The 13,949-nt window shown below is 44.7% G+C and overlaps 1 protein-coding gene across 4 annotated transcripts in view; it reads left to right on the top strand.

Moving 5' to 3' along the window:
* MAN1B1 (mannosidase alpha class 1B member 1) overlaps positions 1-13,949 on the top strand; it is a 1,711,419-nt gene that overhangs the window by 364,129 nt on the left and 1,333,341 nt on the right. For all 4 annotated transcript variants that reach the window (XM_044058051.1, XM_044058053.1, XM_044058050.1 and 1 more), the window contains exon 5: positions 405-538. In XM_044058051.1, the coding sequence (XP_043913986.1) occupies positions 405-538 (134 nt within the window). The remainder of the gene's footprint in view (positions 1-404; positions 539-13,949) is intronic.

The following is a 13,949-nucleotide window of genomic DNA, read 5'->3' as shown; positions in this document are numbered from 1 at the left end:
TGCTGGAGAGACAGATGTGTCCCAGAGACTGCCCTTTCTATGGAACAGGCTTTCATGTGAAGCTCCGTTTGTCTTGTCCACTTTAAGCACAACCTAGACCAGTGGATGGGGAATAGGAAATTTACACTGGGCCTGGCACCCATGTGCCTTATGGAATGAGGTACTTTATAAATGCCTGGCCCTCAGTGTCCTATTTGGAAATGGGACATAATTATTCTTTCAGGAAAACTTGGCTAGGCTTATAAATGCCCCCCACAGGTCGGTAGGCTAGTAACACTATATGAATCTATTAAAGCTATTTAGTTTTCTTAATATTTTGAGTTTTGCTTATTAGGGTTGGCATAGCAGCTTAGTACACTTCTACAGGATTAAACTGAAGTTTTGTTTGTTCTTTTCCACTGCAGGATCTTGGGAGGCGGTTTCCTAACAAGCGTGGTCCACCACTTTTAGAGAATCGTCGACAGAAGGAGAATGTTATTGAACCAAAAGTAGAGCTTGGAGATGATAAATTGCATGAGGCAGGAAAGTCCATTATAAGGTATTGAGCAACTTGTTGCAAGAGATCTAGCTTACTGTGTGGAACCCTTTCAGTCTTATGTGATAATGTTACCACATTATCTTATTCTGCTATGACACACGTGCCAAAACACAGACCCCCCGCATCCAGTAAAGATCCATCTTTTCCTGTACAGTAGAGGTCTTGACAGTTGTCATATTGGTGTGTGGGTATTAATGCACAAAGATGCAATCATTGTCTTGCACACAGGGAAGTAAAGGTGGTTATTTTGTGAGATGGGGACCAGGTGAACAGAATAGCATCTTATAAACTGTGACCAAGATATAAAAGGAATTGCTACACACAAGTTATTACGCCTTTACATATGAGTTTAGGTATCTGATTGTTCATTGCTTGGATTGAAAGTCATGGCTTAGTTGTATGATGAGGAAAAATTAGAGGTATTGCAGTGCCAGAATGGATATTAGAGATATGTCAAAACAGTATAGTAAGCAAGCTGCATGTGATATTTTTCCTTCCTGCTAAAAAATCAAGTAAATTGAAAAAGCCTTTTATGTTGGATGATGCATTCAATCCACTTCAAATTTAGGACTGATAGCTGCATGCAGCAGTTAACTTGGAACCTAGTAAGCTCTTCCATTTTCACTCCCCCCCCCCCCCCCCTTGCTCCAATAACGCACAATATTTCCATCAGTTCTCCAGATCTTTATTTGCTCAAGAGCACTCAGGCTTTTGACTGAGTAAGAATAATGTTCTACAGTTTAAGTACTGCAGTTCCATTTTCTTCATAGGAGAGTTTAATATTAGTTTAAATGTTTTTGTAATATAACATATTTTTTTCTTTAGTAGTGTAGTTATTTTTTTTCACCCATCCCCGAAATCTTGTCTAAGAGGGCTGTTTTGCTTAGACCCAGTGCTTTTAGTAGTACTAGTTTTAGTGTTTAATTGAGAAACGGCTGTTTAACTGTTATGGAAAAGGAAGAAAGAAAAGGTCTCTGGTTTCAAAAGATGTAAGTTTACTAACAGAATTTCCCTTCTGGATGGCTATGAACTTTGTGTTGTATGCCTGGTGATTAACACTTGGGTTTCGAAAATAACAAGTCACACCTTTGGGTTTAGGACACTCTTAAGAGAGGTGCAACAAACGTATCGTACAAGGACTTTTTCTCAGTCAAGCTAAATCTAGGAAGTTGAAAAGGAAAACTGTAGAGGACAGGGCTGTTGGGATTATTATAGGTAGTCTTCTCAGCTTCCCCAAGTCTCTGAGACTAGTTATGGTTGGGGTCTTGACTCCAAGCAAGCTTTCATCTCTGAGGTATCACAATTAGAAGTCATGGTCCTGCAGAAATGTACACCCAGGGGAACCCTTGGTAGCTTCTCCCTAATGAGAGCTCTCAAGATAGCTGGAGTGGGGAGGCTTTCCTCCTCCACGTCACTGCCATCAAAACAAGACTTATTGGTAGCCCTCTTCCCTTTTTCCATTAGATTGAGATAGGGTGATGAAGGCATTAGTCATGGCTGACCTTGAGATGGAAGTCTGTCTTCCGTCTCTGTTTGAAGGATGGCTAGAGAATAGATGCTTCTTTCTTGGACCTGTCCCAGCAGTGGTGTTATTGAGATGGTGGTATTCCTGCAGACTTCAGTGTCCGTGTGACCTCTTCTTCAGCCTTGATGCCCCTATCTGTACTAGTGGCCTCAGTGCAGAGCCTTTATGTCCTGCAGGGTTACTAGATACCTTGTTCTTGAGGTTAGTGGTTCAACACCAGTCCCCATCCTTCTTGACATCAACTATTTCTGCATTTGAAACGTTAACAGTGGTGGTGAAACCTGGCTGTTCTCAGTTGGCATTCGCCTCATGGTCTTAAGTGTCAACTGGACAACTAGTTTTCTTGGTACTGAATGTCAGAGTGCCAGCAGTTGAGGAAAAATAGAGGTGTGTTGACTGACTTCCAGAAGTCTTTATCCTCTTCATCTCCACTCCAAGGTGCCCTTCAGTCAGCTGTCTCAGTCCTTTCATCCTCATCCCAGAAGGGCAGTGGGATGGAAAGCTGCAGTCATTCCCAGACTTCTGGATCAGAGATGTCTTGTCTGTACTCTGAATCTCTTTCAGGCGTTTTGAGGAAGAGGAGATATAAATGCATGCGTTTGGACTTCTAAATGAGTCTCTCATCCCAGACACCAGTCAGGATGACAGAAACTCTTATACCAGGCTACATTTTACACTAACTTCAGAACGAACTGGCTCCCCATCTAAGCACCATGTTCAATCATAGCCTCACGTCAGGCTTTGTGCCCACTGAATGGTGCATAGCAACAGTTATCCCACTTAACAAACGGAGAGCAACCACGGATCCCGGGAACTAACGCCCTATTAGCCTGACGAGCCTGGTCTGTAAGGCCATGGAACGTATCATCATGGAACTCATAAACAAAGACATTGGTAACCTCTAAACTCTGGATCACACCCAGTTTGAGTTTGTGAAAGGCAGATCATGCCTCCTGAACCTGATCGACTTCTTTGAGGCAGTCATCAAAGCTGTAGACGAGGATAAGGTGGTTCACACAGCCTATCTTGACCTCGCCAAGGCTTTTGACACCATCCCCCATTCTGGAATTATAGCTAAACTAGGTATAAATCTCGACATCACAAGATGGATTGCCTACTGTCTCACTGACAGAACCTACACTGTACAAGTTGCAGACTCCAAATCTGACTTCAAACCAGTGACAAGTGGAGTACCACAGGTTTCAGTCCTGGGACCTCTCCTGTTTGGTATCTACTTCTCTGAAGTACAGGCTATACAGAAGGCCTTTGGGTAATGAAGTTTGCAGATGACTGCAAACTAGGAGCCATAGTAGAGTCCCCAAATGATGTGGACATGCTACAGAAGGGCCTCACTGAGACAGATGCCTGGTGTCAGAGCCATGGCCTCAAAGTCAATGCCAAAAAGTGCATTGTCATCCCCTTTGGTAAAAACTCTGTACCCATGAACTACCACATAGGTGGCAGTCTACTTAATGCCGAATGTGTGATGAGACCTTTGGACCCAGGTGGACATTAGGTCTCTCTTTTGATAGTCACATCGCCACAGTAGTCAGGAAATCCTTCTACGTGGCGCACCTCATCACAAAAGGGTTGTAATTCAGGAAAAAAGAGGTCATTGTTCCTGTCTACTCGAAACTCATTAGACCCATTATAGAGTACAATGCCCCTTTTGAAATGTACCTCACAAGACATCTGCAGCAGCTGGAAAGGCCACAGAAGTACCTCACAAAGAGGATTACTGGCCTCAAACAGATGCCTTACACTGACCGTCTCAAACTCCAGCTTTACTCCGTAGCATATCGCCTACTCCTAGGTGATCGCTGCCTAACATATAAAGCTATGTTAAACCCAGAGCTGTTGGACATGCTACACTTATAGAAATCCCATTCCCTCCGAGCTACACACTCTAGGGACCTAAACCTTGTCACAACAATAAACAGGACATGCTGGAGGGATAGATTCCTGTCCCAGAGACTTCCCATGCTCTGGAACAGGCTACCCATCTATGTCAAGCAGAGGTCCTCATTAGCACTCTTAAAGAAAAATCTTAATGAGTGGATGGGAAATAGGAAATACACCCTGGGGGATCACTTCTGTGGCTCTGCTCGACAGGGGTGGCATAAGCCAGGGATCTTTGTTGGCTAGGCTTACTTAGGCCCTTGGGCCGATGCCTAGTAGCTACCTATGAACCTATAATCCCTTCTGATGATCTCATGTGGTGCCAGAGGGGTTATGATCAGTCAATCCTCCACCTCCTCCAAAGAAGAGATTTTACATTAGGCTTTACATTTTACTTCACCTTACTACATGGTGATTCTTCCTTGTAACACACCTGTGGTATTTGTAATAAACCGGGCTTGGCAAGAAACTGACACAGTGGGACCTGTCTCTAGAAAATGGATCAGGTTCCCTATAAGGTCCAGTAGGCATGGAATAGTCCCCTGGCTGACTCCAGTGTGATGGTAAGAGCTCTTTGAGAAGAGCCTTAGCAGTTCATCCCCCAGATAAAGAGTTTTGTGGCTTTGGGTCACTTTGGTAAGTGTGGTTAGGCTTCCATCCCATAAATAAGAATTTTCAGGCTCTGCATCACTTTGGTAAGTGTGGTTAGGCTTCAGGTATATTTTCAATTCCTGCATTGAATTACGTGGCTCACATGACTCATTTTTAGTTGGTCTAGCATAATCTAGTTTAAATATGCTGCTGAAAACGTTGCATGGTGATCTTGGTAGGTGACTAGAATCACATGTAGCAACAATGGCAAAGATGTACAGTCAATCTGAAACATATTTGTAATGTGGGTGATGTAACAGCTTATGCAGCTTGGTGTGGCAGGCAATATACCATCATGCTTTTCTCAAGCACTGTAATTTTGCAGACAAGTTAAAAGCATTCTTCATTGCTTCCTATATGAAGACCCCTCCTTGTTTGGACCCCAGCGACAGAGAAGCTGCCGAAGAATGAACAGGAAAAGGCATGTTGCTATTGGTGTTCTAGTGAACTCCTTTTTGGAGCAGTGAACAGAAGTGTGTGTGTGAACCTGTAGATCACAAAAAGGTTAACAGCAACTGTCTGACCAGTGATTTGGTCAGAAACTTCCAAGAATGTAGGGATTTCTCCAATAGACACTGTCCCAGAGGCAGAGGTAATTTATACAAGCAGAGATGGTATAGACCTTTCCCTGGAAGCCAGCCACAGAATCTCTGAGGAACTGCATAACTATTCCCCTCTAGAAGCAGGTGTGGCTTGGATTATCACACAGGCCATATGGATGAGAGAGAGATCATATCTGAAGGCTTAAGACCTGTTTTCTTCCTCCCCAGACGGAATCTCTTCCTATCAAAAGGCAGCAGTCAAAGTTGCAAACCTCTTAAAAAGATGAGCCAGCCAGGAGGTCCCACCAGACAAGAGTAGGGTCTGGGGTCTCTCTGGGATTTTTATTGTTACTGAAAATAAGACAAAGGACCTCATTTTCTCCTTGGATTAAGTGTCCCAAATCAGTATATAGTAATAAACAAATTCTGGATAGTCATGGTGCAGTTAGATCTGTGTTGTGCTGTTTTCACCTTCAGGGCAACTCATCAAAGTGGCCAAGGCATGTACGAAGTTCCTGCACTTCAGGGTAGGAACCAATCATTATTAGTTCATAGTCACCCTGGTTGTTAACTGCTCAGGGTGTTCACCAAATACATGGGGGCAGTTGCACCTCCCATCAGACTGTGAGGTTTCAAAAGTGCTTCCCTGCCTGGACTGCTGGCTGCCCCTCAAGAAGGAACCTCTGAATGAAGACTGGAACTACTTGTAATGTTCTTCGTGTTTCACTGTTGCAGTCATTACATTTGGGTAATCTGCTGGTAGGTTGCCCTCAGTCAGCCTGATTAACAAAGTCTCGGGTCCTGCGTTGGTTGCTGTCTCTTCCATGACATCAGGTCGTCAGCGGTCTAAAACATGCAGCCGACACCATTTTCATCAGTCATTCTTGCCGCGCGGTGCCCAAAGCAGAAGCAGTTCGCAAGTGCCGGTCGGCAGACTCCTGAAATTTTCGTTTTCGAGTTTTATAACCGAAGTCTTCAACCTAAAGCTAAGTACCCTGTTGGGGAAACTTTTTCTTGCTCCTTACCGATGTCAGTAAAAGAATAATTGTATTACTTGTTGGAAGCAAATACCTCATAAGGATTTTCATTTGTACTGTATTCCTTCCCTAGGCCCTGACCACAACATGCCTTGCTGTTAGTTTTGTGCTTAATTTAATCAACACACTATTAAGTGTCTGTATATTTTTGCATCTAAATATTTTGGTTCAAGATTTAACTATCCAGAAATGTCGTCGGTTAGCAATCAGACTGCCGGAATACACAAAAAACGTAAAGAAAAAAAGACGAGACTGTCGAGGTCCAAAACCGACTAAGCTTCTCCTAAGCCAGTCGCCGGTTCGCTGGTACTCAGTGAGGTGCTTTCACAGCCACTGATATCCGCTACTTTTGATTCGCAGGCCTCTACTGAGACCCATTCAGAGTCCGGTGTGCCGCGAGACACTTTAAGTATTAAACCCGCGGATGTCTGTACCTTAGATGGGGCCGGAGCCGCTGAGCAGGCACAGGCTTCTGAGGGTGTTTTCAGGCCAAAAGATTTGTATATTAAACTGATGCCATCTTCAAAACCTAGGCCAAAGCAGGTCTAAGAAAATGACGCTTGGGCCACGTGCACAGGCCCCTATGCCTAAAAAACAAATGATCAAAATGGCTGAGGATTTAATTACCTTGATCAGGGGCTCCCATCCCCCTCCTGCTAAGAGGCATAGGCAAGGCACTGACTATGAATCTTCAGATCAGGTTTCTATTTCTTCTTATTCCTCTTCTGATCAGGAATTATCTATTCCACCTTATGAGGACTCTGATGCTGAAGATTCCATCCCTTCTGCTTCTCCTCCTGAGGATTTTTCTTTTGGAGAAACTTTGCATACTTTAAGGGAACACTTTTTCACTGGGAAAGTCAGGATTTCTCAGAATCTAAAAAGAGGCTTAGGGACTTCCTTCTTCCTCAGCATAGGCCTTTGGCTATATCTTCTGTTCTAGACATTGTTGATGATGTTTTCTTAGAATCCAGCATGGCTCCTGATTCCCTGCCTCTGGCTCCTAGTAAGCCAGACAGATATTACAGGTATCCTGACTCCCACAAATTCCTTTTTAAAAACCCTACTGCTGATCCTGAAACCATTTCTCAGGGTCCCAAGGGCATTAAGGCTTCTACTGCTAAAAATCCTACCCCTTCAGATAAAGACTCCAGGGCGCTAGATAGATGGGGTAAGAAGGTTTATACGTCTGCAACCTTAGCAATCAGAGCTTTAAACTGTCAATTTCATATGCTTAAATATCAGCAGCATGTCATGGGCTTACTTAAACAGAAAATGATGTTGATTTCTGACTGTGTGGAAAATAAGGAGTTGCAGGATTTATTGCATTCAGCTGAACAAGTTGGAAAGCATACTTTACAATGTGGATGTTCATCATGCATACAGCTGCAGTCATAACAGATGGGTTCTCCTGCCGTCAGGCGGGTCCTCGGTCGGCCGAATTCCAAAGTCTTGGTCCGGCGTCGGTTGTCGTCGCTTCTTCCCTGACGTCATTGCGACAGGGGTATAAAAGAACCAGCCGACGCCATTTTCTCCAGTCTTTCTTGCCGCGTGGTGCCCGAAGCAGAAGCAGTTTGCAAGTGCCGGTCGGCCAGCTACTGAAATTACGAAAATTTTGCAACCGAAGTCTTCTTGAAAGCTAAGTACCCCGTTGGGGAAACTTTTCTTGCCTCAGACCAATGTCAGACAAAGTTAATAATTGTATTTCATGTGGGAAGCAAATACCGCATAAGGATTTACATTCCCTCTGTATTCCTTGTTTAGGCCCAGACCACGACGTCTCGGTCTGTCGTTTTTGTGCTACATTCAACAAACGCACCATTAAGCGTCGGGCGGAGTTCACCCAGCATTATTTTGGAAAAAACTTTAACTATATTATGTCGTCGGATACTCCGACTCCAGTTTTGTCTAAAAAGCGCAAAGATAAGGACCGACACACGAGGTCCGCGGCCTCTACCGACACCACGCCAAAGCCAACTACACGTGGTCCGGTTCTCAGTGAGGTACCTACGCAGCCCCTGACTACCGACGACGCTTCCTTGGCAGTGTCTCTTGTGCCCGAGGTCACAGGCTCCTCGGCCCACACCCCGACTACAGCTACCGAAGCCACTCTTGGTGGTGAATCTCAAAATGTGGACAGGTCTACCTCCTCTCAAGGTGTCTTCAGACCTTCCTCTTCTTTTTCCATCAAGGCTTTCACGAAGTCTAAAGCAGCCATGCATCCCAAGAGACAAGCTACACAGGGCCCATCTCCAGGCCCCATGCCTAAAAAACAGATGCTTAAAATGGCTGAGGATGTAATTACTCTTATCAGGGGTTTTCAACCCCCCCCCCCAGACAAAAGGCCCAGAGTGGAGGAAGAATCCCCCTCCTCTGATCAGGGCTCCATTATATCAGAGCACTCTGATGAACAGGAACATTCTTACTCCCCTTTTGAAGACTCTGATGCAGAGGAGTCCATTCCCTCTGTATCCCCCCCAGAGGATTACTCATTTGGGGAAACTTTGCATACCTTAAGGGAACACTTCCACTGGGAAGGCCAAGATTACTCTGATTCCAAGAAAAGGCTTAGGGAATTTCTCTTGCTACCTCAGCACAGGCCTCTGGCTATACTTCCTGTCTTGGACATACTAGATGATGTGTACTCGGAGGCCTGCCTTAACCCGGATTCTGTACCTTCAGCCCCAGTCAAGCCTGACAGGTACTACAGGGTTCCTGACTCTCACCAATTTCTATACAAAAGCCATGCTGCTGACCCAGAACCATCTCACAGGGCCCCAAGGGAATTAAGGCCTCCACTGCTAAAAATCTATTACTTTCCGAGAGAGATTCCAGATCCTTAGAAAGGTGGGGAAAAAAGGTATATACCTCGGCCACCATAACCATGAGGGCTTTAAACTGTCAGTTCCATATGCTAAATTACCAACAGTTTTTGTTATCACAATTGAGAAGTAAAATGTCACAACCTGAACAACCAGACTTGAAGGAGTTGCAGGATTTGATGCATAGTGCAGAACAAGTGGGTAAACGTACCTTACAATGTGGTTTTAATGCTCTAGAGGCCTCATGTAGAGCTGCTGTTACAGGATCAGTCATACGTAGACATGCCTGGCTCAAGGAACAAACCTTACCAGATCATGTCAAAGCTAAATTACTAGATGCCCCTCTGCAAAAGGATGTATTATTTGGTGCTAATGCTGAGGAGGTATTAAGGAAAATGGAGGAAAAGGCTAAATCAATGCAAACAGTGAAAGATTTTCTACAGGTACAACCCCCACGTTTCAGTAGAAATTGGCCTTCCAAAAATTGGTTCTTTCCAGCCACAGACAGACCCCAAAGAGGTAGATACAGGCGCCCGAGGGGCAGAGGGCAATCCCAAGGATCATTTAGAGGCAGACAATGGCAAGCTCCTACACAAAGAGGTGGTGAGGATAACTCGCAACCTTCAGAAAGCAAGCCCAATGACTTTCCCCTTTGCATGCCAAGCAAGACTCAAATGGCAGCACCCTTAGGCGGAAAACTGGCATTATTTTCAAAAAATTGGCATATTGTCACAAAAGACAAATGGATCCTGGACATTATAAACAGAGGCTACAGATTCCATTTTCACACCCTTCCAAAAATGAGAGGCATGCCAAACCTGCCACACAATCAAAGGGTAGATGCACAAAGACAAATTTCAGGTCTCATAGACATGAAAGCTATTCAAGAGGTACCTACGCACGAACAAGGTCAAGGTTTTTATTCCAGACTATTCCTGGTACCAAGGAAGGGAAAAGATTGGAGACCTGTTTTGGACCTGTCCATCCTAAACACATTTCTACTCGTACCAAAATTCAAGATGCTCACTCTACAGCAGCTTCTTCCCATGCTGGGCAAGGAGTCTTGGCTGGTAACATTGGACCTCAAGGAGGCATACCTGCATGTCCCAATCAGACAAAATTGCAGAAGATACCTCAGATTTCTTGCAGGTTCAACCCATTATCAATTCTCTGCATTGCCCTTTGGCTTATCTACTGTGCCCAGAGTATTCACGAAATGCCTGGCATCAGTAATTGCCTACTGCAGACTTCAAAGGATACAAATGTAGCCCTATTTGTACGACTGCCTGATCCAAGCGGACAGCAACACATTCTTCTGAAACATCTGGCTTATGTAATGATGTTGTTGAATTCTCTGGGATACACAGTCAACAAAAAGAAATCAAGGCTAATACCCTCTCGGAAAATAATTTTCCTGGGTGCCAACTTGGACACAAACACCCAGATGGCCTACCTCACACCAGAGAAGCAGGGGCAACTAACTCAATACTTCAGAACACTAGCAAATTGCACCAGGCTGACTGCAAGGAAAATCCTGCAGGCTCTGGGATTCATGGCATCTTGCATCTTACTAATCCCACGTGCAAAGCTGCATATGAGGAAACTTCAATGGTACCTGAAAAACCTATGGTCTCAACACAGCCACAGTTTGCAAACAATAATACCACTAATTCCATGTCTTCAAAAGGAATTTCTGTGGTGGGCTCAAGCATGCCAAACAAACGCAGGTCTCCAATTCAGCCTCAAGCAAATCAAGTCATCACAACAGACTCCTCTGACTATGCCTGGGGGGCGCACATGACAGATTGGTGCATTCAGGGCAAATGGTCCCAAAAAGAAAAGCACCTTCACATCAATCAAAAGGAAATGCTAGCAGTAATAAATGCTATTATAGCTTTCAAAGACCTTCTGCAACCAGGTCAACTATTGATAAGGACGGACAACACCACAGTAATGTGGTACATAAACAAACAGGGAGGAACCCATTCATACCCCCTATGCAGACTGGCCATGTCACTTTGGAACATGGCCCTGGACTTACAAATCGAACTACAAGCACAGTACTTGCCAGGCAAGGAAAACACGCTGGCAGACAACCTAAGCAGAAATATGACAGATCCACACGAATGGAAGTTGCATCCTCAAGTTTTTACAGAGATAATTCAAGCATGGGGAAGGCCAGACATAGATCTCTTTGCCTCCCACAAAAATCATCAATTGACAAAATTCTGCTCAAGGATTTTTCATCCAAAGGCCTGGAGAGTGGACGCTCTATCTTTCAGTTGGACATCAATGACAGTTTATGCCTTCCCACCTCTTCCTCTGCTGCCCAAAGTTCTATTAAAAACCAGAGCAGACAGACCAAAAATGATTCTCATTGCTCCAGACTGGCCAAGACAACACTGGTACCCACTCCTGAGGACCCTGACGCATTCCCCACCATGGACCCTGCCTCTAATGCCTCTTCTTCTGACTCAGCACAGCTTCAAAACTCTTCACAGTCAGTTAAAAACACTCAATCTAGCCGCATGGAAGATTCCTTAGCATCACAACAGACTCTACTCTCCAAGGAGGTGCAGGATGTCATTTTGGAAGCCAGAAGGCCGTCTACTAGAAAAGCTTACTTAGCAAAATGGAAACGGTTTTGTGTCTGGAATGAGAAAAAGGGGCCAGGATCCTGGAAAACTGAATTTACCTCCAATATTACAGTATCTAGCTGAGCTGCTAAGCAGTAGACTTTCATTCTCCTCCATCAAAATCCATGACTCAGCCATTTCTGCAGAATACAACACTGATCCACCCTTATTCTCTCACCCCCTCTTAAGACAGTTCCTCAGAGGGGCTAAGAATCTAAAACCCCCAAGGAAACAACCAATACCTGCTTGGGATCTCAATTTCATTCTAGAAAAGCTGACCTTGCCTCCTTTTGAGCCAGCTGCCTCATCAGATTTGCAATATTTGTCCTGGAAAACAGCTTTCCTTCTGGCTATTACCTCAGCTCATAGGGTATCGGAACTACAAGCTCTCGTGGCTGTGCAGCCATTTATCATCTTCCATCAGGACAGAGTTTCCTTACAAACCAACCCGTCCTTTATGCCAAAAGTGGTATCCAGGGTAGCTTTGAATCAGGCTATACACTTTACCTACCTTTTATCCTAATCCTCAAAACAAAGGGGAGAGATTACTACATTCCTTGGACATCCACAGACAGCTGCATTATTATTTGGACAGAACAAAGCCTTTCAGAAAATCAGAACAGCTCTTTGTGTCCTATGCTATAGGAGCTCAAGGAAAGCCAATTTCCAAACAGACAATCTCAAAATGGATAGCCCACTGCATACGCTTTTGCTATTCTTTTCATGGCAAAACTGTACCTACAGGCATCAGATCTCACTCCACAAGGGCCACGGCTACCTCTGCAGCTTTTCTCAGAGGAGTTCCTACCAAAGATATTTTGGAAGCAGCCACTTGGAGTTCTGTGCATACCTTCTCCAAGCACTACCACCTTCCATTATACTCCAAATCTAGAGCAGGCTTTGCCACTGCAGTCTTGCAGGGCATTCTGGCTCCTCCTAGCTCCACCTAGTGCCTACCACCCCTTTCTTAGCTTTGGGATTCTACCCATCTGTTATGACTGCAGCTGTATGCACGATGAACATAGTACAGTTTTGTACCTACCATAAATGTAGATGTTAGAGTGCTAATACAGCTGCAGTCCAGGTTTCCCTCCCTCCTTCCCCTCTTGGGACAGGCCTAATGGCTAACACCTCCTCATACAACCTGATTGGGGTATTCTTTCTTGATGTATTTGCTTGCACTACTGTATTTTGATTATATGGCATTGCTTTATTACACAAATTTATGTATTGCCTTCCTTCTGGGGGCACCTGACATCTGGGGCAAGAAAAACTGAAGAAAATGGCGTCGGCTGGTTCTCTTATAGCCCTGTCGCACTGACGTCAGGGAAGAAGCGACGACAACCGACGCCGGACCAAGACTTTGGAATTCGGCCGACCGAGGACCCGCCTGACGGCAGGAGAAGCCATCTGTTATGACTGCAGCTGTATTAGCACTCGAACATCTACATTTATGGTAGGTACAAAACTGTACTTTTTGATTCCTTGGAGGCCTCTTGCAGGGCCGCAGTAACTGGATCTGTGATGAGAAGCCATGCTTGGCTCAAGGAGCAAAATCTGCCAGATCATGTTAAAGCAACATTGTTGGATGCTCCTTTGCAACATGACAGTGTATTTGGTAATAAGGCAGAAGAAGTTTTGAAAAAGATGGAAGATGAAGCTAAATCTATGCAAACTGTAAAAGATTTCCTACAAGTGCAGCCACCCAGGTTCAGTAGGCACTGACCTACTAACAACTGGTCCTTTCCTGTACCCACCAGAACCGCTCAGGTCAAACCCAGACACTCCAAGGGCTCCAGGTTTCAGGCACAAGGGACTTGCAGAACAAAACAATGGGGTGCCTCCACCTCCAAATCTGGAAGTAGCAAGGCACCTCCCTACAGTAAACAGTCTCAATGACTTTACTCTGCCATCACAAAGCACTTATCTTTTGGCAGCCCCTTTGGGGGGGGGGGACTGGCACTTCATGCACTTCATGCACAAAATTGGCATGTAATTACCCAGGACAAGTGGGTTTTAAATATAGTATCCCAGGGATACAGATTTTATTTCCACGCATTGCCAATCCCAAACGGATGGCCAGATCTGCCACCAAATCAGTGGCCAGAGGCTCAGAAACAAGTTATGTCCCTCATGAATATGGGGGCTATTCAACCAATACCAGAAAAGGGAAAGGGACAAGGATTTTGAATATTCAAGATTTTCCTGGTACCCAGAAAAGACAAATCATGGCGTCCAATTCTTGACTTATCCATTCTAAATACATTTCTGGACATTCCAGAATTCAAATGACCCTGGG

This window comes from Protopterus annectens, chromosome 16.part0 (genome assembly GCF_019279795.1).
Source record: "Protopterus annectens isolate FY-2018-M chromosome 16.part0, PAN1.0, whole genome shotgun sequence".
NCBI lineage: Eukaryota > Metazoa > Chordata > Ceratodontiformes > Protopteridae > Protopterus > Protopterus annectens.
This window is presented reverse-complemented; position numbering and strand designations above follow the sequence as displayed.